The 23,793-nt window shown below is 43.4% G+C and overlaps 1 protein-coding gene, 1 long non-coding RNA gene and 1 pseudogene across 14 annotated transcripts in view; 1 reads left to right on the forward strand and 2 right to left on the reverse strand.

The window, feature by feature from the left end:
- Nucleotides 1-23,793, reverse strand: part of KDM2A (lysine demethylase 2A) — a 157,212-nt gene that overhangs the window by 19,976 nt on the left and 113,443 nt on the right. For all 13 annotated transcript variants that reach the window (NM_001266388.1, XM_077960794.1, XM_077960795.1 and 10 more), the window contains 4 exon segments: nucleotides 7,826-8,220; nucleotides 12,320-12,446; nucleotides 21,064-21,179; nucleotides 22,572-22,725. In NM_001266388.1, coding sequence (NP_001253317.1) covers nucleotides 7,826-8,220; nucleotides 12,320-12,446; nucleotides 21,064-21,179; nucleotides 22,572-22,725 — 792 coding nt within the window.
- Nucleotides 6,881-14,262, forward strand: LOC144334097 (uncharacterized). The gene is made up of 3 exons (XR_013403521.1): nucleotides 6,881-7,281; nucleotides 12,984-13,737; nucleotides 14,056-14,262. It is a non-coding gene; the product is annotated as an uncharacterized LOC144334097 (long non-coding RNA).
- On the reverse strand, nucleotides 19,461-19,570 carry LOC114672559 (small nucleolar RNA U13; annotated as a pseudogene).

Below are 23,793 nucleotides of genomic sequence, written 5' to 3' on the forward strand. Positions count from 1 at the left end.
ATACTACCTAAAACTTTCTATTCAGTAAGAATGTACGAATTTTTACAAATATCTTATTACTAAATATTGCAAATAAAGTTTTATTTGTATGGTTGGCCTTTTTTCTTTTTTATACAGGGTCTCGCTTTGTTGCCCAGGCTAAAGTGCAGTGGTACGATGACAGCTTACTACAGCCTAGACCTCAGCCCCCTGAGTAGCTGGGACTATTAGGTGCACACTACCATGCTCGGCTAATTTCTTGATTTTTTAAAGATGGAGTCTTACTATGTTGCCCAGGCTGGTCTTGAACTCCTGGCCTTAAGTGATCCTCCTGCCTCAGCCTCCCAAAGTGCTGGGATTATAGGCATGAGCTACCACATCTGGCCTAGGTTGCTTTTTTTTTTTTTTTTTTTTTTTGAGGCGGAGTCTCGCTCTGTAGCCCGGGCTGGAGTGCAGTGGCCGGATCTCAGCTCACTGCAAGCTCCGCCTCCCAGGTTTACGCCATTCTCCTGCCTCAGCCTCCCGAGTAGCTGGGACTACAGGCGCCCGCCACCTCGCCCGGCTAGTTTTTTGTATTTTTTAGTAGAGACGGGGTTTCACGGTGTTCGCCAGGATGGTCTCGATCTCCTGACCTCGTGATCCACCCGTCTCGGCCTCCCAAAGTGCTGGGATTACAGGCTTGAGCCACCGCGCCCGGCCCGGTTGCTTTTTTTAAAAAACAAAAAAACACACATCTGTAAGCCTGGACCCAGGACAAAAAAAAAAAAAAAAAAAAAGGCTGACTTGGTTGGGTAAGGTGGCTCATTCATGCAATCCCAGCACTTTGGGAGGGTGAAGCAGGAGGATTGCTCAAGGCAAGGAGTTCAAGATTCAAGACCAGACTGGTCAATACAGCAAGACCTCATCGCTAATAATAATAATAAAGAAAAATTTAAAAACATTTAAAAATCTGGCTTAATGGAATAAGAGCTAACTATACTGGGTCTTCTACTAGTTCTTTTATTAGTGTCAGAATAACCCTCAAATTATCAGCTGAAGATAATTCCTAATTAGTATTTCTGGAGTTATTTGCAACCATAACTGTTTCTGCTTCAATCTCATCATACTCCTGGGATGGGGCCTAATATAAATTTTTAGATCATAGTTCCAAAATAAAATGTTAAGATTCTTAGATAAGAGTATCAGTAGCCTATTACATCACAAATAACAATTTTCTAATTTATAAATTGAGAGCTTTTACCATTTATATAATGTTGTAGTAATAAATTTATATCCTATAACAGGAAAGTTTATTAGCTGATGAATTAAGAAGACTGGAACATCTATTTTCCTCAGGATAGACTCTGCCACTCTCACTCATTTGCTCTGTGCCCTGTGTCATGCCAGGCACCTGCAAACCTGGACTGCACTTATTTCCTATTACTTAGCTCACTTTTATATCTGCTTTGCCACTGAACTCCAAGGCCCTTGAGGACTAGGACCATGGCATGTCTGCATAGTTTCCTTAACACTCAATCTGATTCCTGACACAGAGTAGGCAGGCATTATTCAGAGCAGTGGAATAAGTGAACTTCATATATTTGTAACATCTAATTTTTTTCTGGCTGTAATAATGCACTGCTTATTAAGTATTTTACTAATCTTGTTAATTTTAACAATAATCTCACAGAGATATTTTATAGAGGAGAAAATAGGTTTTCATAAGTTTAGTAACTTACCCAAAGCTCACAAAGTATGATTGGCAGGCTTATCAAAATGTTTAGAGAAAACAGGAAGGTAGAAAAGTATTCAACAACACCGAATTTGCTTTATTAAGTGAGCTGGGCAGCCATATATTGTTATATTGAAAACTTCTTTTATATAGGCACCTATGTTAAGAATTCCTTTATCACCAAAATAAATACCAACAAAAACAACAATCTGATTAAAAACTCAAATTCTGGCTGGGCGTGGTGGCTCACGCCTGTAATTCTAGCACTCTGGGAGGCCTAGACAGGCGGATCACTTGAGGTCAGGACTCAAGACCAGCCTGGCCAACATGGTGAAACCCCATCTCTACTGAAAATACAAAAATTAGCCAGGCGTTGTGGCACACACCTATAATCCCAGCTACTCTGGAGGTTGAGGCAGGAGAATCACTTGAACCTGAGAGGCCAAGGCTGCAGTGAGCCTAGATCACGCCACTGCACTTTGGTCTGGGTGACAGAGCAAGACTTCACCTCAAAAAAAAAAAAAAAACAAAACAAAACTCACAAAAATAAAGAAACCTCAAATTCTTCCAGATAACTACTACCACCCTACTATGCCCTGCTATCAGCAGGTTGGGATGTACCCTTCTAGATTCCTCTGCAATGCACAAACACGCATACCCTTTTTCTTACATTAATGGGACCGTAGTATACATACTGTTCCATGTCCTACTTTTTTATTCAACATATATCAATAACACAACTTATCAATTTTAGAAATGTTAAGAATAGCCGGGCGCGGTGGCTCAAGCCTGTAATCCCAGCACTTTGGGAGGCCGAGACGGGCGGATCACGAGGTCAGGAGATCGAGACCATCCTGGTGAACATGGTGAAACCCCGTCTCTACTAAAAAATACAAAAAAAACTAGTCGGGCGAGGTGGAGGGCGCCTGTAGTCCCAGCTACTCGGGAGGCTGAGGCAGGAGAATGGCGTAAACCCGGGAGGCGGAGCTTGCAGTGAGCTGAGATCCGGCCACTGCACTCCAGCCTGGGCGACAGAGCCAGACTCCATCTCAAAAAAAAAAAAAAAAAAAAAGAAATGTTAAGAATATCTTGGCCAGGCTCAGTGGCTCACGCCTATAATCCCAGAACTTTGAGAGGCCAAGGTAGGTGGATCACAAGGTCCGGAGTTCAAGACCAGCCTGGCCAATATGGTGAAACCCTGTTTCTACTAAAAATACAAAAATTAGCTGGGCATGGTGGCACGTGCCTGTAGTCCTAGCTACTCAGGAGGCGGAGGCAGGAGAATCGCTTGAACCCAGGAGGCAGAGGCTGCGGTGAGCTGAGATTGCGCCATTGCACTCCAGCCTGGGCAAAATGAATGAAACCCAGTCTCAAAAAAAAAAAAAAAAAGAAAAAGAAAAAGGCCGGGCACGGTGGCTTACGCCTGTAATCCCAGTACTTTGGGAGGCCGAGGCGGGCGGATCATGAGGTCAGAAGATCGAGACCATCCTAACACGGTGAAACTCCGTCTCTACTAAAAATACAAAAATTAGCCAGGCGTGGTGGCAGGCACCTACAGTCCCAGCTACTGGGGGACTGAGACAGGAGAACCGCGTGAATCTGGGAGGTGGAGCTTGCGGTGAGCCGAGTTTGCGCCACTGCACTCCAGCCTGGGCGACAGGGCGAGACACCGTCTCAATAAAAAACAAATAACAACAAAAAAACAAACAAATAAAAATTCTCATAGTAGGAGAACCCCATTCTACCTATGCACACTTTCAGGAGTCAACATTACCCACAACCCCTCTCAAACAGAACCTTATATACACGCTGATAGCTTTACCAGTAAGTCACCTTTTTTTTTTTTTTTTTTGAGACGGAGTCTTGCTCTGTCACCCAGACCCAGGCTGGAGTGCAGTGGCGCCATCTCGGCTCACTGAAAGCCCTGCCTACTCTCTTTCTTTATGAGACAAGGTCTCACTCTTTTGCCCAGGCTGGAGTGCAGTAGTGAGATCGCAGCTCACTGAAGCCTCAACTTGCCCAACTCAAGCGATCCTCCCACCTCCACACCTGGCTAATTTTGTATTTTTGTAGAGATGAGGTTTCGCCACATTGCCCAGGCTGGTCTCAAGTGATCTGCCTGCCTCTGCCACCTAAAGCACTGGGACAAGAAGTGTGAGCCACTGGGCCCTGCCTAAGTCAGTACTTTTTAATGTCCTGCTTTTTCACTTAATCCCCTTCCAACTCTATATTCTATGACTTGTTTTTCAACACTGTAGAACTTAACCTTTAAGAATCTTCAAAGCCCCCCCCCCTTTTTTTTTTTTTGAGACGAAGTCTCGCTCTGTCGCCTAGGCTGGAGTGCAGCGGCGCGATCTTGGCTCACTGCAAGCTCTGCCTCCTGGGTTCATGCCATTCTCCTGCCTCAGCCTCCCAAGTAGCTGGGACTACAGGCGCCCGCCACCACGCCTGGCTAATTTTTTTGTATTTTTAGTAGAGACGGGGTTTCACCGTGTTAGCCAGGATGATCTCGATCTCCTGACCTCGTGATCCGCCTGCCTCGGCCTCCCAAAGTGCTGGGATTATAGGCATGAGCCACCGCGCCCGGCCCAGAGCCCTTTTATCACAGCACTGAAATGCACTATTTTTTCCTTGGAATATTATGAATATCTCATCTACCACTTTTCCCCTCATCTCTTCTACTAATTATTTCTGAAAGCCAGATAAGTTACAACAGCAAACAATTCCTCTCTCTGCAGGAAGGGTAAACTGCATTAGCTTTGTCCCGCACTGAAGTGTAGCCATCAGTGCTATAAGCATCAAGTTTTCTAGCATGCAAAGTCCCCAGCTGTGGAGTGATTCAGTACCTACCCAATCTAATGCTTTTTTCTTTTGAGTGATGCTCAGATTCTCAAGGTATTCAAGCTCTAAGCTTGCTATATCTTTTCTGAGATTTAGCAAAACTGATCAAATATAGGAATAATTAATCTATCTGATCTTAAACTACACCTGCAGAATTGGAATCTAAATCTGTTGTCTTCTGATGTCAGCTACATTTTGACTGTGGTTTTGGGTAAACGAGAAGGTGTGGATAAGTCTCCAGAGGGAGAATTCAAACACTGTCGGCCTGTGTAGTCATCTCACTGGCTATTTGTTCCTCATGCTCTGGCCTCTGCCACTATATCTTAGCCAGTGATGGCAGTCACGTTTTTTCAGTGGTCCCTGATTAACACAAGCAAGCTCTCTCCAGACACTTTTCATAACGCTAAGCCTCCTTTTTAGATGTTTCTTCTTAACTCATCTCTCTTCTTGCTAACTCTGCTTAATATTTAACCCAAATCTTTCTACTTTTTCCCTTGGTATACCACTGTACCACTCTGTCACCTTAAATCTCCTTATTTAGCTACTTTAACTAGTTAAACTACTCCAGTGTTTTTTTGTTGCTGTTGTTGTTGAGAAAGGGTTTCACTTCCATCACCCAGGCTGGAGCGCAATGGCGCAATCTCGACTCACTGCAACCTTCGCCTCCTGGGTTCAAGTGATTCTCCTGCCTCAGCCTCCTGAGTAGCTGGGACTACAGGTGCGCACCACTATGCCCAGCTGATTTATATATATGTATTTTTTCTAGAGATGGGGTTTCGACATGTTGGCCAGGATGGTCGCAAACTCCTGGGCTCAAGTGATCCGCCTACCTCAGCCTCCCAAAGTGCTGAGATTACAGGCGTGAGCTACCACGCTCAGCCTCCAATAGTTTGAGTGTGTGTATTTCTGCCACACTTGACCTTGTATAATTGATTAGTGGATTATAATATGGCTTTTTACAACTGAATTCAATGAGGTCAAATCTATCTACAGACATTCCCTAGGGCTGAAAAGACTTTTTTTATTTTTTTTATTTTTTTTATTTTTTGAGACGGAGTCTCGCTCTGTCGCCCAGGCTGGAGTGCAGTGGCGCGATCTCGGCTCACTGCAAGCTCCGCCTCCCGGGTTCACGCCATTCTCCTGCCTCAGCCTCCCGAGTAGCTGGGACTACAGGCGCCCACAACCGCGCCCGGCTAATTTTTTGTATTTTTAGTAGAGACGGGGTTTCACCGTGGTCTCGATCTCCTGACCTTGTGATCCGCCCGCCTCGGCCTCCCAAAGTGCTGGGATTACAGGCGTGAGCCACCGCGCCCGGCGAAAAGACTTTTTAAAATCATGAATTAGAAATACAGATACCCAGGCCAAAAGACTGTTAGAGGTGCAACCTTGTAAGTCTTTTTTCTTAGGGTCCCTAACAATTATGCAAGTTAAAAGTCTCAAAGGTCACAATTTAGGCCAGGCATGGTGGCTCACGCCTGTAATCCCAGCACTTTCGGAGGCTGAGCCGAGTGGATCGCCTGAGGTCAGGAATTTGAGATCAGCCTGACCAACATGGTGAAACCTCATCTCTACTAATAATATAAAAATTAGTTGGGCCACCGTGGTGGCACGCTCCTGTAGTCCCAGCTACTCAGGAGGCTGAGGCAGGAGAATTGCTTGAACCCAGGAGGTGGAGGCTGCAGTGAGCCGAGATCACGCCATTGCACTCCAGTCTGGGCGACAAGAGCAAAACTCTGTCTCCAAAAGAAAAAAAAAAAGTCACAATTTAAAGTTTCCCACATGCATCCATAATGGAATATAAGTCTTACCACAACGGAAATGAAGAATCTGAATGTCCTTTGTCCATTTAAGGGTATGAAGTGAGTCTGGGAAAGTATGGCTAAATTTGTTTTGTTGCACACATGAATCATTATAGAAGTAGGACCACACCTACCTGGAACGTTGTAATTTCCTCCCATAAATAAAAGCCATGATGGTATCAACTGCCTCTTCTTATAGCAAACATTATAAAACCAAACTACAACACCAACTGTCCAGTTTCTATCACTACTAAGGAGGACCAACTTTATCAGGTTTTCGCCCCTTTTAGGCCTCTGTTATTTTTTTACCTTTTCACTGACACATAAACAATATAAGATCTAATTAGAATGATTTTAAAAAGAATAAAAGATGAAGTCCTATCCTAGTCTTTGGAATTCTTTCCTGAGGTGGTCAGGAGAAGCTGAGGAGCACCTCATCTGGTTATGTGGTGGCCACAGAAAACCTGAATGAGGAATCAAGGATGGAAAAGACCTACTATGAGACATGTAGTCCATTTTCACTGAGGTCACAAAATTATTCTCTTTAAGGTTTTTTTTTTTTTTTTTTTTTTTTTTGAGACTGAGTTTTGCTCTTGTTGCCCAGGCTGGAGTGCAATGATGTGATCTCGGCTCACAGAAACCTCCACCTTCAGAGTTGAAGAGATTCTGCCTCAGCCTCCCCGGTAGCTGGGATTACACGCACCCGCCACCACGCCGAGCTAATTGTTTTTTTTTCTTTTTAATTTGAGATGGAGTCTCATTCTGTCGGCTCACTGCAACCTCCACCCAAGCCGGATTCAAGCGATTCTCCTGCCTCAGCCTCCCAAGTAGCTGGGATTACAGGCGCCTACCACCATGCCTGGCTAGTTTTTGTATTTTTAGTAGAGATGGGGTTTTACCATCTTGGCCAGGCTGATCTTGAACCCCCGACCTTGTGATCCACCTGCCTCGGCCTCCCAAAGTGCTGGGATTACAGGTATGAGCCACCGCACCCGGCCCTGGGATGAATTATTTTAAAATGATGCTTTTCCTGATGGATTTGTCTTGATGCTAAATAAATGTGAATCTAAAGATGCTAAAGCTACTCAACGTTAACCCAGCATAGAACAATTTCATTTCTCTCAATCTGCTTAGAATGAGATTCCTATCAGTCACTTTTGTCCTGCTTTTTATCTCAAGGTAACTTAAGTTTAATGTAACATTTCTTAAATATTTTCTTAGGGTCACCTTTATTTTTGGGGTCGGCCTGAAACCTATGTTTAAGACTAAATTTAAGTCTTCAATGAACACACAAATGTTAGTATTTTCAAAACAGGGACATAACCTCATTCTAGGAATGAAAACATTGAGCAGCAATAACAAACACATAGGCATATTAACTTCTCTCTGACTGTACCAGAGATCATCCAAAATTCCTATACTTTCTCCCACTGAATCTGGAAACTGACTGCCATAGCTGGATCAGTAGTTGTCATAAAACACATCAAATCCTTACCTTTACATCAGCAATGAGAGCATCTTCATCTTCTATCCCTGTGGGGACACATTTCTTGTGCAGTGGCAGAGACTCCAACTTATCTACAAGGCAGCGAAGGCCTTCAAGCTCAAAATGGGTCAGATGCACTTGCCTGTCCTTTCGGGGAGCACACTGGGGATCCCACACTTGTCCATTGTGGGATCCCCGGCTAGAGTCAGAAGATGAGTCCCCAGACAAAGTTTTCTTCAGACTTGGAAGACTTCGGCAGGTTTTGCCCAGTCCATCATAATCCAGGTTGACCCCATTTGCGACAGGACTAGTGAGGACAGAACGCCTGCTGCTCAAGCGTCGGGGTTCTCGATCCACTGCTTCCTCATCCGCATTCCCAGACTCCAACCCATTTAACTCCAAATCTACCAATATGAAGAAAAAATGCAGTAAGAACATTTCACTTTGCCATGTGATCAGCAAGAGAAATAGGTGGCATGACAGGGGCCTTGAGGCTATAAATGACAAAATCACCACATTTTAAAAAATGGTCTATCTTTATGCCAACCCATTTGTCCACTGTTGAAAATCACAGTTACAGGTAAAAACAGGATCCTGACCTAGGAGGACATCTAGGTAACAGTCAACTGGATTTTTTAAAGTTTGGGTAGGACCTAGTCTTTGAACTGTGTACTAGAAATCAGTTACTTATCAAAGTGGTTGTAAGTTAAAGTTAAAGCTTGAATCTGGGATTATAATTTCATTACCTTTTAAAAGAGAAGACAGTAAGAAGCACATATCTTTAAAAAATAGTTTTAGTCTGGGCAACATAATGAGACCCCATCTCTACATTAAAAAAATTAGCTGCATATAGTGATGCAAGCCTGTGGTCCCAGATACTAGGGAGGGTGAGGTGGGAAGACTGCTTGAGCCTGGGAAGTTGAGGCTGCAGTGAGCTGTGATCATACTACTGCACTCCAGCCTGGGCAAGAGAGTGAGACCCTGTCTCAAACAAACAAACAAAACAACAAAAAAAATCAAACTTTTTTTTGGGGTCTAAAGTTTTGGTCTTAAAATTAAACTTTGGAGTTGAAATCCTAACAACATAAATAGGCCGGGCGCGGTGGCTCAAGCCTGTAATCCCAGCACTTTGGGAGGCCGAGACGGGCGGATCACTAGGTCAGGAGATCGAGACCATCCTGGCTAACACGGTGAAACCCCGTCTCTACTAAAAAATACAAAAAACTAGCCGGGCGAGGTGGCGGGCGCCTGTAGTCCCAGCTACTCAGGAGGCTGAGACAGGAGAATGGCCCGAACCCGGGAGGCGGAGCTTGCAGTGAGCTGAGATCCGGCCACTGCACTCCAGCCTGGGCGACAGAGCGAGACTCCGTCTCAAAAAAAAAAAAAAAAAAAAAAAAAAAAAACAACATAAATAACAAAACAAAGTGACTATTTTTGAAAAGGAAGATTTTGATAGTCAAAACACAGTGATAATGTTCACTGGTCTTTTCTATTATAATTTAGAAAATGCAAGAAGATGCAAAGCAGTAAATAAGTCATTCCTTATCCCTCCACCCTACGATAACAACTGAACAGTACAATATATTTTCTTTCCATGTTTTAACGGATGTATATTATTAGATGTGGGTTTTTTTTTTTTTTTTTTTTTTTTTTTTTATGTTGTGGTTTGTTTGTTTGGAGACAGGGTCTCACTCTGTTGCCCAGGCTGGAGTGCAGCGATGCAATCATGGCTCACTGCAACCTCAACTTCCTGGGCTCAAGCAATCCTCCCACATTAGCCTCCCAAAGAGCTGGGACCACAGACATGCGCCACCACGCTCAGCTAATTTTTTAAATTTTTGTAGAGACAGGTTCTGGTCATGTTGCCCAGGCTCGTCTCAACCTCCTGGGGTTAGGTGCGCCTTCCACCTTGGTTTCCTAAAGTGCTGAGATTACAGGCATGAGCCACCATGCCTGGTCTATATGTGTTTTGTTGGTTACTTTTTGAGATAGGGGTGTCACTATGTTGCCTAAGCTGGTCTTGAACTCTTGGACTCAAGTGATCCTCCTGCCTCAGCCTCCCAAATAGCTGGGACTACAGGTGCACACCACAGTGCCTAGCTCTATTAGATTTATTTTTAAACAAGATTAAGATCATGCTGTTTATACAATTCTGTATCCTGCTTTCATATATTGAGTGAACATTTTTTATTTTCTTATTTATTTATTTTGAGACGGAGTCTCACTCTGTCACCCAGGCTGGAGTGCACATGCACGATCTTGGCTCACTGCAACCTCCGCCTCCTGGGTTCAAGCGATTCTCCTGCCACAGCCTCCCAAGTACCTGGGACTACAAGCATGTGACACCACGCCCGGTTAATTTTTGTATTTTTTAGTAGAGACAGGTTTCACCATGTTGGCCTGGCTGGTCTCGAACTCCTGACCTTGTGATCTGTCCGCCTTGGCCTTCCAAAGTGCTAGGATTACAGGTGTGAGCCACCACGCCCGGCCCATTTTTTATTTTCAACTGAGAATACAACTATGAGTAAAATTATGCAGTAAAAGTAAAATGCTAAAGCAAAAAGTATCTTGCTTGGATTAAAGATTGCGTAAGAACATGTGATCCCAGGATATTATGGTGTTGAGTCCTTACCAATTTCAGACATAGAAGGAGTCTAAAAATGTATACTGAAACTACACTGTCATCTAATTAAAATATTTCTCTGATAGATGTTGGGGTAACCTGAAAGCACAGAGATTAAGAGCATAAACTGTAGAGTCTGACCAACCTAGTTTAAGCTGTGAAGCTGAACCAGGCTGGTCAGACTCTAAAAGCTGTGGCTTTGCCACTTACTAACTTTAAGAGAACCTTAATGTTCTCATTTGTAAAATGAGGCTAATAATACCTACCTCTCAGGTAATAATAAGAATTTAATAAATGTAAACTGCTTAGTATAGTGCCTAGAATATAACAGGTTATTTTGATGATGTAGTCCTAGTTTTTTTTTTTTTTTTTTTTTTTTTTTTTTGAGACGGAGTCTCACGCTGTTGCCCAGGCTGGAGTGCAGTGGCGCGATCTCGGCTCACTGCAAGCTCCGCCTCCCGGGTTCCCGCCATTCTCCTGCCTCAGCCTCCTGAGTAGCTGGGACTACAGGCGCCCGCCACCGCGCCTGGCTAATTTTTTGTATTTTTAGTAGAGACGGGGTTTCACTGTGGTCTCGATCTCCTGACCTTGTGATCCGCCCGCCTCGGCCTCCCAAAGTGCTGGGATTACAGGCTTGAGCGATGTAGTCCTAGTTTTTATTGTGCCAAAGACCATTCTTTTTTTTTTTTTTTTTGAGAAGGAGTCTCGCTCTGTCACCCAGGCTGGAGTGCAGTGGCTGGATCTCAGCTCACTGCAAGCTCCGCCTCCCGGGTTTACGCCATTCTCTTGCCTCAGCCTCCCGAGTAGCTGGGACTACAGGCGCCTGCCACCTCGCCCGGCTAAGTTTTTGTATTTTTAGTAGAGACGGGGTTTCACTGTGTTACCCAGGATGGTCTCGATCTCCTGACCTCGTGATCCGCCCGTCTCGGCCTCCCAAAGTGCTGGGATTACAGGCTTGAGCCACCGCACCCGGCCTAAAGACCATTCTTTATACAATAAAACACATTAGACAACCAGGCCAGGTGTGGTGGCTCACACCTGTAATCCCAATGCTTTGGGAGGTGGAGGCAGGAGGACAGCTTGAGGCCAGGAGTTTGAGACCAGCCTGGGCAACACAGCAAAATCTCATCTCTACAGAAAGTAAGAATTAGCTGGGCGTAGTGGTGTGTGCTTGTAATCCTAGCTACTCAGGAGGGGGACTGCTTGAGCCCAGGAGTTTGAGGTTACGGTGAGCTATGATCATGCCACTGCAATTCAACTTGGATGACAGGGTAAGGCCCTGTCTCTAAAACAAAAACAAAAACAAAAAAGCGTATTAGACAACTGATCATCTTTCTTTTTTTTTTTTTTTTCCGTGACAGGGTCTCACTCTGTCGCCCAGGTTCTGGAGTACAGTGGCATGATCTCGGTTCATAGCAGCCTCGACCTCCTGGGCTCCAGCGGATCCTCCCACCTCAGCATCCTGAGCAGCTGGGACTCAAGCCACCATGCCTGGCCAATTTTCTGTAGTTTCTGTAGAGATGGGGTTTCACCATGTTGCCCAGGCTGGTCTAGAACTCCTGGGCTCAAGCCATTTGCCCACCTTGGCCTCCCAAAGTGCTAGGATTACAGGCGTGAACCAGCATGTCCCACTTGATCACCCTTGAGGAGCTAATAGCAACTCAGACAAAGACCAGATCCAGAGTATTTCATTTGGCCATTAACTCACATCTGGGTAGGTAACCGGTAACTGGTATTCAATTCCAATGAATGAATTTGGTACTTCCAAGTAGATGAATTAAAAAACCAAGAACATATTGAGTGACAGCCTACTGAGTATTTTGGGCCTCACCCTCAGTCCTAAGTGGTGTCTTCAAAGTTCCTATAGACAGAATACTTACCCATGCTGAGGGACTCTTTCTGAAATTCCTTGGTTAGGTGGGAACGGTTGGTTATGCAGTACACATAGCGCTCCAACACATACCAACACATCTCATAGTAGAATGGATAGCGAAACTTATTTGGAACCTACAGAGGAATATAATAGAGAAAAGATGACCATTTTCAAGGAAAGAGAGTAAAACAAACGGAATCACTGAAATCATTAACCCAGGAAATACTCTCACCAGTCAACCTGCAAACCCAGCTTGGCATCTGAAGCAAAAACTTAAGTAAAACCATCAACTTAGAAAATGTTGGTCTTGGCCGGGCGCGGTGGCTCAAGCCTGTAATCCCAGCACTTTGGGAGGCCGAGACGGGCGGATCACGAGGTCAGGAGATCGAGACCATCCTGGCTAACACAATGAAACCCCGTCTCCACTAAAAATACAAAAAAATTAGCCGGGCGTGGTGGCGGCGCCTGTAGTCCCAGCTACTCGGGAGGCTGAGGCAGGAGAATGGCAGGAACCCGGGAGGCGTAGCTTGCAGTGAGCCGAGATCGCGCCACTGCACTCCAGCCTGGGCGACAGAGCGAGACTCCGCCTCAAAAAAAAAAAAAAAAAAAAAAAAGAAAATGTTGGTCTTGAGAAATAATCACTAAAGATAAAGGGTACTTAGGAGGCCCAGATGGGTGGATCACTTGAGGTCAGGAGTTCATGACCAGCCTGACCAACATGGTGAAACCCTGCCTCTACTAAAAATACAAAAATCAGCCAGGTGTGGTGGTGCACACCTTGTAATCCCAGCTACTCAGAAGGCTGAGGAATGAGAACCTGGGAGGCGGAGGTTGCAGGGAGCTGAGATCATGCCTCTGCACTCCAGTCTAGGCTACAGAGTGAGACTCTGTCTTCAACAAAACTAAAACAAAAAAAAAACACCCCAAAAAACGGTACTTGAGGAAGACCATTTAGAACCACCAAGAAACTGTCTTGGTTAAGTGGGAAGGCATCAAAATGAAAGTTTGGGTTTTGGGACAGAGTAAAATGTAAGAGTAAGACACAAAATACTTGAGAAAAAGGTATGCAAAGTACTCTTGCTTTACTATGTTTGCCCCTGAATCAGAAGGCCATGGAACAAAGAATCTCATGGAAAAACAGGACATGAGATGAAGTGACATGTTAATATTATGTAATTACATACACTAAAGTTTGACGAGAGACTCACTCTCAGACCGTGTCTAGTCTAGGGCACCAAGTTGGGTATTTTCCCCACTACTGATGCTCAGTTTGCCTGCCTCAAACTTTGTAGTCTGCCAAAATGGTATGTCCACAAACCAGATTAACGTTCCATACGACCTAATCAATCACTATCTTAATTTTCTTTCCATTCTCCCCAAAAGAGCATTTTCATTATTATTTCAGCTGGATACTAATTTTAAAAAGTACTCTTGCCGGGCGCGGTGGCTCACGCCTGTAATCCCAGCACTTTGGGAGGCCGAGGCGGGCGGATCACAAGGTCAGGAGATCGAGACCACGGTGAAACCCCGTCTCTACTAAAAATACAAAAAATTAGCCGGGCGCGGTTGTGGGCGCCTGTAGTCCCAGCTACTCGGGAGGCTGAGGCAGGAGAATGGCGTGAACCCGGGAGGCGGAGCTTGCAGTGAGCCGAGATCGCGCCACTGCACTCCAGCCTGGGCGACAGAGCGAGACTCCGTCTCAAAAAAAAAAAAAAAAACAAAACAAACAAACAAAAAAAAAAGTACTCTTCAGATATATCACAGTCCAGGAAAGGACAAATCAGCACAGATTAATCAGTGAGGAAGACCAATGATGGGGACTATCCTAAATATATTTTGTTGCCTTTTTTAAAAACCATTTTTTAAACTTTTATTTTTAGAGGCAGGGTCTTGCTCTTTCACCCAGGCTATCATCCCCCCACCAAAGCCTCCCCAGTAGCTGAGATTACAGGTGTGTGCCACCACACCTGGCTAATTTATTAACCCATTTCCCTTTTAGAAAATAAAAGAGCAGCTCGCGGCCAGCGCTCATGTAATTTTACATAAACATGCTTTTTGATGCTGAAGGAAATCTGATTTTCAAGGTGAGAATAAAATATAAAAACTGTCCTTGGAGTTATTTCTAAACAAAACAGCAGGATAGTCTGAATCATCAGGATTGTCTATTTCAGAAAAATCAGATCCATCAAATGAATCTTTGGCCAAAAACTGTTCATGAATGATATATTATTATTATTTGGGTTCAAGCGATTCTCCTGCCTCAGACTCCTGAATAGCTGGGATTAAAGGCGTGTGCCCCTACACCCGGCTAATTGTTATTTTAAATTAATTAATTATTTTTACTATTTTCTGACATGGAGTTTTGCTCTTGTTGCCCAGGCTGGACTGCAATGGTGCAATCTCGGCTCACTGCAACCTCTACCTCCTGGGTTCAAGCGATTCTCCCGCCTCAGCCTCCCAAGTAGCTGGGATTACTGGTGTGCACCAACACGCCCAGCTAATTTTTGTATTTTTAGTAGAGACGTGGTTTCACCATCTTGGCCAGGCTGGTCTCGAACCCCTGACCTCAGGTGATCTACCCACCTCGGCCTCCCAAAGTGCTGGGATTACAGGCATGAGCCACTGCACCCAGCTATATTTATTTAGAGTTTCGCTCTTGTTGCCCAGGTTGTAGTCCAATGGCGTGATCTTGGCTCACCGCAACCTGCACCTCTGAGTTCAAGAGATTTTCCTGCCTCAGCCTCCCGAGTAGCTGGGATTACAGGCATGCGCCACCACGCGGGACTAATTTTGTATTTTTAGTAGAGACACGCTTTCTCCATGTTGGTCAGACTGGTTTTGAACTCCAGACGTCAGGTGATCCACCCGCCTTGGCCTCCCAAAATGCTGGGATTACAGGTGTGAGCCAGCGCGCCTGGCCAATTGTATTTTTAGTAGAGATGGGGTTTCACCATGTTGGCCAGGCTGGTCTTGAACTCCTGACCTCCAGTGATTTGCCTGCCTCAGCTTCCCAAAGTGCTGGGATTACAGGCGTAAGCCACCATGCCCGGACAAGAATGATGTTAACATCATGCACAGGAATGCTACGTTTTCTAGGATCTGACATTTTCAGCAATCAAGAATAACTATATTTTGTAAGCGGAAATAGCACTACTAAAAACAGAATGCTATAAATAGATTGATATCTTTTTTTTTCAAAGTCAGTATACTGGAGTGATGCGAAAATAATAGTGAGACAGTTCATGACAAAGTTATCCTGGGGTAAATGCTGCAGCCGCTGGGCGTGGTGGCTCACACCTATAATCCCAGCACTTTGGGAGGCTGAGGTGGGCAGATCACGAGGTCAGGAGATAGAAACCATCCTGGCTAACACAGTGAAATCTCGTCTCTATTAAAAACACAAGAAAATTAGCCGTGCCTGGTGGTGGGCGCCTATAGTGCCTGCTACTCGGGAGGCTGAGGCAGGAAAATGGCATGAACCCGGGAGGTGGAGCTTGCAGTGAGCAGAGATCACACCACTGCACTCCAGCCTGGGCGACAGAGCAAGACTCTGTCTCAAAAACAAACAAACAAACAAACAAACAAAAAACGAGTTTGAGACCAGCCTGGTGAAACCCCATCTCTACTAGAAATACAAAAATTAGCGTGGTGGCACATGCCTGTAATCTCAGCTACTCGGAACGCTGGGGCAGGAGAATCGCTTGAACCTGGGAGGTGGAGGTTGCAGTGAGCTGAGATCACGCCATTGCATGCCAGTTTGGACAACAACAGCGAAACCGTGTCTCAAAGAAAAAAAATAAAAAATAAAAATTGCAGCTGCCAAGTGCCACTGGTATTATTGGGGAAAATTGGAAAGGGGTTAATTTTTGGTAGGGATAGGGTCTCACTATGTTGTCCAGGCTGGTCTCAAACTCCTGGGATTAAGTGATCCTTCACTTCAAACTCCCAAAAAGTACTTGGGATTACAGGCATGAACCACCGTGCCTGGACATACAGCTTTCTTTTAGAGAGGTCATATTTCAAAAGGATAAGCCAAATGATACTTTTAAGATTGTTTTGAATATGCAGCTCCTGAGAATGTTCCCATCTCCTCCCATATTGTAGGAATGACTTCACCTACCCCTTTTCAAACTCTGTATCAGGTAGTCTTCCTGAATCATGGAGAACTAGATAGGAGTCCCTTTTCAAAAACTGTCACCAGGCCACAGGGCATCAGTGGGGACTAAGGAGATCACTCTCCCCATGGCAAGGCAGGAGAGATGTACTTTTCATGTCAGACCCAATCAGTTTTCTAATGCATAGTAGCCAGACCCTGATTCTGGGTTCTTATGTGGCTAAAACTTCAACAACTAAAAGAATGACTCTCTTACACAAAAGTAAAATTAATTTATTTCTGACTAAGGGAGACAGAGGAGAGAGACAACCAATAGGTACTTGGTCCCTCAAAGTTAGATATAATACACTATGCCTCTCCATTAGCCTTTTAAGTGTAGCAACATTTTCTGGAAGGGTTTTTATTAGGAGTTCAGGACAACTCCAAATTCTGAAGCCCTCTGGAAATCAGCTGAAAGCTGAGTAATAATGACAGTTTTAAAAAAAGAAGAGTCTGGGCATAGTGGCTCACGCCCATGGTCCCAAGACTTTGGGGGCCTGAGGCCGGAGGATTGCTTGAACTCAGGAGTTTGAGACCAGCCTGGGCAGCTTAGTAAAACCTCATCTCCACAAAAAAATAAAAATAAAAAAATTAGCCAGGTGTGGTGGTGTGTGTCTGTGGTCTCAGCTACTTAGGAGGCTGAGGCAGGAGGATCACTTGAGCCTAGGAGGTTGAGGCTGCAATGAGCTGAGATCATGCCACTGCACTCCAGCCTGGGCGACACAGTGAGACCCTGTGTCAAAAATAAATAAATAAAAAAATAAAAAAGAAAGAAAAAAAGGAAGAAAATATGAAATACAGGCATTAAAATTTTGAGTTTTTGCTTGTAACTTTGTAAGACTGTATTAATTAAAGCCAAGAGATACCACATACCCAACCTGACCCCATTACATTTTACTTATGCTGCATATCAATTTCTAAGACTCGGTTGGCATTTTTTGGAAAGAATTTTTAAAACTCCCCATTATAAAATTATTGAGCCTTTAAGCACTATTAGAATAATTACCAACACTTAAGTAATAGTAAATTTCTACATTGGTATGGCAAAAGTGACCAGAACATTGTCTTGTTTGCAACATGCTTTGTATTTCTTTGGTAAAGCATTCCCTATACATTCTCTTAACTTTTTATAGAGATTTTTATAACTTTATAGAGATTAGTAACATATCAAATGAATGCCAGGTTGACATTTTCACATAAAAAGTTGGTATGGAAAGCAATAAAAAAATGCTGTGTGTACAAATATACGAAACACAATGAAATTTTATGGGACTACAGAAAGATTTTATTTGAAATTAAATAAGCCATTCTTAGAAAAAATAGAAAAACAATTGATTAGACACTGAAATTTTTGATAAAGTTTAGGAATCAGATAAATCAAGATGAGTTTTTCCCAGTTAAGAGTTTGTAGGACTCTTTTTTCCATTTATTTATTTATTTATTTGTTTGTTTGTTTGTTTTTTGAGACAGAGTTTCGCTCTTATTGCCCAGGCTGGAGTGCAATGGTGCAATCTCGGCTCACTGCAACCTCCGCCTCCTGGGTTCAAACAATTCTCCTGCCTCAGCCTCCCAAGTAGCTGGGATTACAGGCATGTGCCACCATGCCTGGCTAATTTTGTATTTTCAGTAGAGACAGGGTTTCTTCATGTTGGTCAGGCTGGTCTCAACTTTCCGACCTCAGGTGATCCGCCCGCCTCGGCCTCCCAAAGTGCCTGGATTACAGGTGTGAGCTACTGTGCCCGGCCTTTTAAAAATTTTTTTCTCTTATTTTTCTTCTCTTTATGCAGAAAACTCTTCATGTAGGGATAAGGTGCTCACTTTATGTTACTGAATATATATTTTCCTTTTCTTCCCTGAAACTGAACCAGTTAAGCCCCAGATATGAGAGTCATCTTTGGCCACAAAAAGTGAACCCACTCTAAAAACTAATTTTCAGACTGAATCTTAAAATGGGTACATAATTACCTCTAAGAATGACAGAGAGTTAAATGGGAGTATTTTAATATGGAATTATACATTTTTTCTTTTTTGAAACATTTTCCCTATCTTAGAATACTTACCTGCTTTAGAATAGACTTTTTTTTGTTTTTTTTTAATTAACAGACTGTGTCTCACTCTTCCACCCAGGCTGGAGTACAATGGCACCATCATAGCTCGCTGCAACCTGGAACTCCTAGGTTCAAGCAATCCTCTCACCTCAGCCTCTCCAGTAGCTAGGATTACAGGCATGTGCCACCACACCCAGCTTTGTTGCCCAGGATAGTCTCAAACTCCTTGCTTCACGTACTCCTCCCACTTTGGGCTCCCAAAGGGTTGGGATTACAGGCATGAGCCCCTGTGCCTGACCTGTACTTTTGTTACTCTTAACAAATAAACAGAAATGTACTTTTATAAAATGTCTTGAAGAAGCACTGGCTTCCTATCTTAATTCTACTAGTAGGGCAATTCCTGTAACTCCAACAATAATACCAATGGTGTATATAGTGATAAGTAGCTCCTACACCAAAATAAATTTTGCAAAACAGGCACTATAATGGTTTACTATTATTGCAGTACATAGGTCAGTAACCATTCCTCATAAGAGTTGTGAATTCTTCATTAATTACTATTTTTAAATTTTTAATACTTTTAATTCTACCAAAAGGTTCCAAGAGCAGTACCATAATACTTCTACGCTCTTCTCTGCAATTCTCCAACTGTTAACATTTCCCCACGTTTGCTGATTTTCATACTAGCTTAGTATTCTGCTAAGCTACTTGAGAGTAACTTAACAAACATCGCAACCCCCAAATATTCTAATTGCTGTTTAATCCCAGTATCATCTATACTTTCATATATGATTCAGCCCTTACCAATTAGAATTCTGCTAAACAAGAAGCCCTCATTCTCTACGATGGAGGCTAGCCAGCAAACAACACTTAGTGGATTTGGCCTGCTGCCTCTTTTTATGATTCCTGTGAACTAAGAGTGTTTTTTATCTTTTTTTTTTCCTCCGGGTCAGACAGGTAATGTGCTGACGTGTTAACAGTAACAAGGTTCAAGGGTGGCACCTTTCACGTACGTGCACGAACACCTAATCATCATGATCATGAACTATAAAAGGATCGCTTTTTACATTTTTTAATGGTTGAAAAAAAACCTGAGTATTCTGGGACATGTTAAAGTTATGTGAAATTCAACTTTCAGTGTCTATGAATAAAATGTTGTGTTATTTGAGCCATACTCATTTGTTTAAGTATTTCATGCTACAAGGTAGGGTTAAACAGTCACAACAGATACTTTATGAACTATGAAGCCTAAAATATTTACTATCTGGTCCTTTGCAGAAAAAGTTTGTCAACTCTTGCCTTGAGGTATCCATTGTATATAATAAATTAACTTTTTTCTATGCCTCTAGAATGGTATCAGCTGTGTATCATCCTAGGGAAAAACTGAGAAAATAAGATATACAAATTATTTTATTTTGGGCTTAATTCTCTCTTAAAACCCCAGTTGAAAAAATAGTATATACATTTATATAATTAAAGTAAGATGCTTTGAGTATAGTCATCAGTGTAGAAAAAGATACATGAATTTAAAGTTCTAAAACTTGAGTTAAGCTCCATTATACCAAATTATTCTGTGAGCATAAAAATGAAACACATGGCTCAAGAGATTACCAGAGGTCCATGTCTGGCCTTATAAAAATCCAAGATACTGCTGGATGCAGTAGCTCACACCTGTAATCCCAGCACTTTAGGAGGCCAAAGCGGGCAGATCACTTGAGCCCAAGAGTTCCAGACAAGCCTGGGCAACATAGCCAAAAACCCATCTCCAAAAAATACAAAAAAAATTAGTTGGGTGTGGTGGCGTGTGCCTGTAGTCCCAGCTACCTGGGAGGCTGAGGTGGGAGGATCAATTGAGCCCGGGGAGGTTGAGGCTGCAGTGAGCCATGACTGTGCCATTGCACACCAGCATGGGCAACAGAGTGAGACTCTGTCCCAAAAATTAAAAGAAAAAAATGTTACTTTTCTCCCATTCACAATGGTGTTGGCTAAAAAATTAAGGAAAAAAAAAAAAAAAAAAGGTAAGAAAAATCCAAGATACCAAAAACCTCACAGAATTGGAGTCCCCAAAATTGAGTATGTAAATTGTGTTAAAATTTTTATTTGGCCAGTTGCAGTGGCTCACACCTGTAATCCCAGCACTTTGGGAGGTTGAGGCTGGAGGACTGCTTGAACCAGGAGTTCTAGACTAGCCTGGGAAACGCAGCAAGACCAAGTCTCTATGAAAAAAATAAAAAATTAGTCAGCTGTGGTGTGCGCCCGTAGTCCCAGCTACTTGGGAGGCTGAGGCAGAAGGATGCTTGAGCCTGGGAGGTTGAGGCTGCAATCATCCGTGATCACACCACTGCACTCTAGCCGGGAAAACAGAACAAGATTCTGCCTTTAAAAAAAAATACATTAAATTTAAAATTTTGTGTGTTCCCAAAATGTCAACACTGCATTTTAACTGAAAGAAAAATGGAAGTTTTGACAAACCATGAATGAATCTCTTGTAACATCTATCTTAACTGGAGTAAACCTCTTCACATCCAACTGTTATATAAGATTACTTACCCGTGTCCGATCTTCAATGTTGTATATTTTTAACTGCATAGGGATGTTGAAGCTATGCAAAAAATTGCCCCCAAACACTAACGTGTCTGTAGGAGTATACACAGCATGAATCCAGCCTAGAAGAAAGGGAACAGAGGGCAGTGGCTGAAAATACATATTACAGTAAGTCTCTCTCAGAGAACTAGTATAAGACCCCTAGATCACACTCTTCACTCTGATTCTGCTTCTCAGTGGTTTGTCAAGTTAATCTCTCAAAGCCTCAATTTCCTGTATAAAACCAGGATAAATAATACTTCTTATGGTTGCTCATGAGCATTAAATGAGAAAATGCACATCAAATGCTTAGCACATAATAAACATTTACTGGAGCACCAACTATAAACCAGACTCTGTACAAGACAGTTTACAATTCAGGGCTGTCCAATCTGTTGGCTTCCCTGGGCCACACTGGGAGAATTGCTTGGGCAACACATAAAATATGCTAACATGGCCAGACGCGGTGGCTCACGCTTATAATCCCAGCAATCTGGGAGGCCGAGGCGGGTGGATCATGAGGTGAGGAGTTCAAGACCAGCCTGGCCAACATGGTGAAACCCCATCTCTAGTAAAAACTCAAAAATTAGCTGGGCATGGTGGGGCACTCCTGTAATCCCAGCTACTTGGGAGGCTGAGGCAGGAGAATTGCTTGAACTGGGACCTGGGAGGCAGAGGTTGCAGTGAGCTGAGACTGCGCTATTGTACTCCAGCCTGGGCCTATAGAGCGAGACTCCATCTCAAAATAAGTAAATAAATAAAATAAAATATACGAATACTAATGACAGCTGACGACCTTGAAAAAAATTGCAAAAAAAAAAAAAATCTCATGTTTTAAGAAAGTTTATGAATTTACGTTAGACCACAGTCAAAGCCAACCTGGGCTGCATGAGGCCTGTGGCCTGTAGGCTGGATAAGCTTGGTTTGCATGTGTTCTCATTTATATTCCTTATAACAAAATGAGACACAGATTTAATTATTTGCTCTAAGCGTAGTATCTAGCAGGTAAATGCATAGTCAGAATCCTAATAGAGGTCTGTGACTCCAAAATCTGTGATCTTTATAAGCACTTACTTTGATTTAATGACTTGATCAAAAACATCCCTGACTTGAGCACTCTAGCCTTCACAGTCATTCCCTAGAATATTAGGCAGCTCTTCAACATAGATTGTGTATCACCTGCAGAACAGGTCCTATCTATAGAGATTCTAAATTACTAGGGCTAATGCAGAGCCCAAATGTGTATATCTGAAAAGCCTCTGCTGGCAATTCTTAACATACTTTATTGGAAAGCCATTGCCTTTTCAAACTGAAAAAAAAAACAAAACCTCAGCATCTACTCCATCATGACAGGAAGAAACACTGTTGTTTTCTGCAGACCCCAGCATCGTAACTATCCTTGGTGGTTATCCATCAATTTCTTTTTCATTAAGAAAAAAAGTGGCTAAATAACCCACTGTTCCCATTTTGCTTACCTGAGGGAATGACGAAGGTATAGCCCTGCTTGAGCTCAATGCGCTGACAATCTGATACCCGGTCACCCAGAAAGATGTCTCCCTGTTTCCCTGACAGCAGCCAATTCTCGTACAGCTCCAGGTTGTGGGCTGTAGGGGGGATGAGCCAGAAGACCTGTGAGTTAAAAAACTTTAGTCTGTTAACAGCCATTGACATGACCCAGTCGTCTCCCTCAACTGATAAACAGGTACAAAATTAAGACCACCAGGTAGAAGAAAGGCAAGCAATTTTCCCAGCCTATAGAAGTTGACTACTTGGTAAACCTTAGAAGGTCCAAAGCAGTAGATCTTTCTTATCCTCCACTTGATCCAACAGCATTAAGGCTTCCCTGGGGGTTGACTAGGGAACCCATCCAGGACTCAGAGAGAAGAGGGACATTCATCTCATTACCTAGACAGTCCCTTAAACACCTCTGACTGTCTGGCCTCCAGAGTCCTAAGTAGCACAGTTAATTAGGCACAGTATCTTCAAGAGACTGGCTCAGGTTGTTTTGTCCAAGATAGTAACTAAGATCAACAAGGCTTAAAAGGATCTAAAGTAAACAAAATGACTTTTGGATTTGGAGACAGTTGTTCTGCTTAAGACTTTTTTTTTTAGATGGAGCTTCACTCTTGTAGTCCAGGCTAGAGTGCAGTGGCATGATCTTGGCTCACTGCAACCTCTGCCTTCTGGGTTCAAAGGATTCTCCTGCCTCAGCCTCCAGAGTTGCTGGGACTACAGGCATGCACCACAACGTCCAGCTAACTTTTGTATTTTTAGTAGAGATGGGGTTTCACCATGTTGGCCAAGATGTTTTCAATCTCCTGACCTTATGATCCGCCCACCTTGGCCTCCCAAAGTGCTAGATTACAGGTGTGAGCCACTGTGCCCGGAAAAGACCTTATGTTTTTGTTGTTGTTGTTTGTTTCTTTTTTTTTTTTTTGAGACAGAGTTTCTCTCTTGTTGCCCAGGCTAGAGTGCAATGGCACGATCTCAGCTCACCACAACCTCCACCTCCCGGATTCAAGTGATTCTCCTGCCTCAGCCTCCCAAGTAGCTGGGATTACAGGCATGCACCACCACGCCTGGCTCATTTTGTATTTTTAGTAGAGACGCGCTTTCTCCATGTTGGTCAGGCTGGTCTCGAGCTCCTGACCTCAGGTGATCCGCCCGCCTCAGCCTCCCAAAGTGCTGGAATTACAG

Source organism: Macaca mulatta, chromosome 14 (genome assembly GCF_049350105.2).
Source record: "Macaca mulatta isolate MMU2019108-1 chromosome 14, T2T-MMU8v2.0, whole genome shotgun sequence".
Taxonomy (NCBI): domain Eukaryota; kingdom Metazoa; phylum Chordata; class Mammalia; order Primates; family Cercopithecidae; genus Macaca; species Macaca mulatta.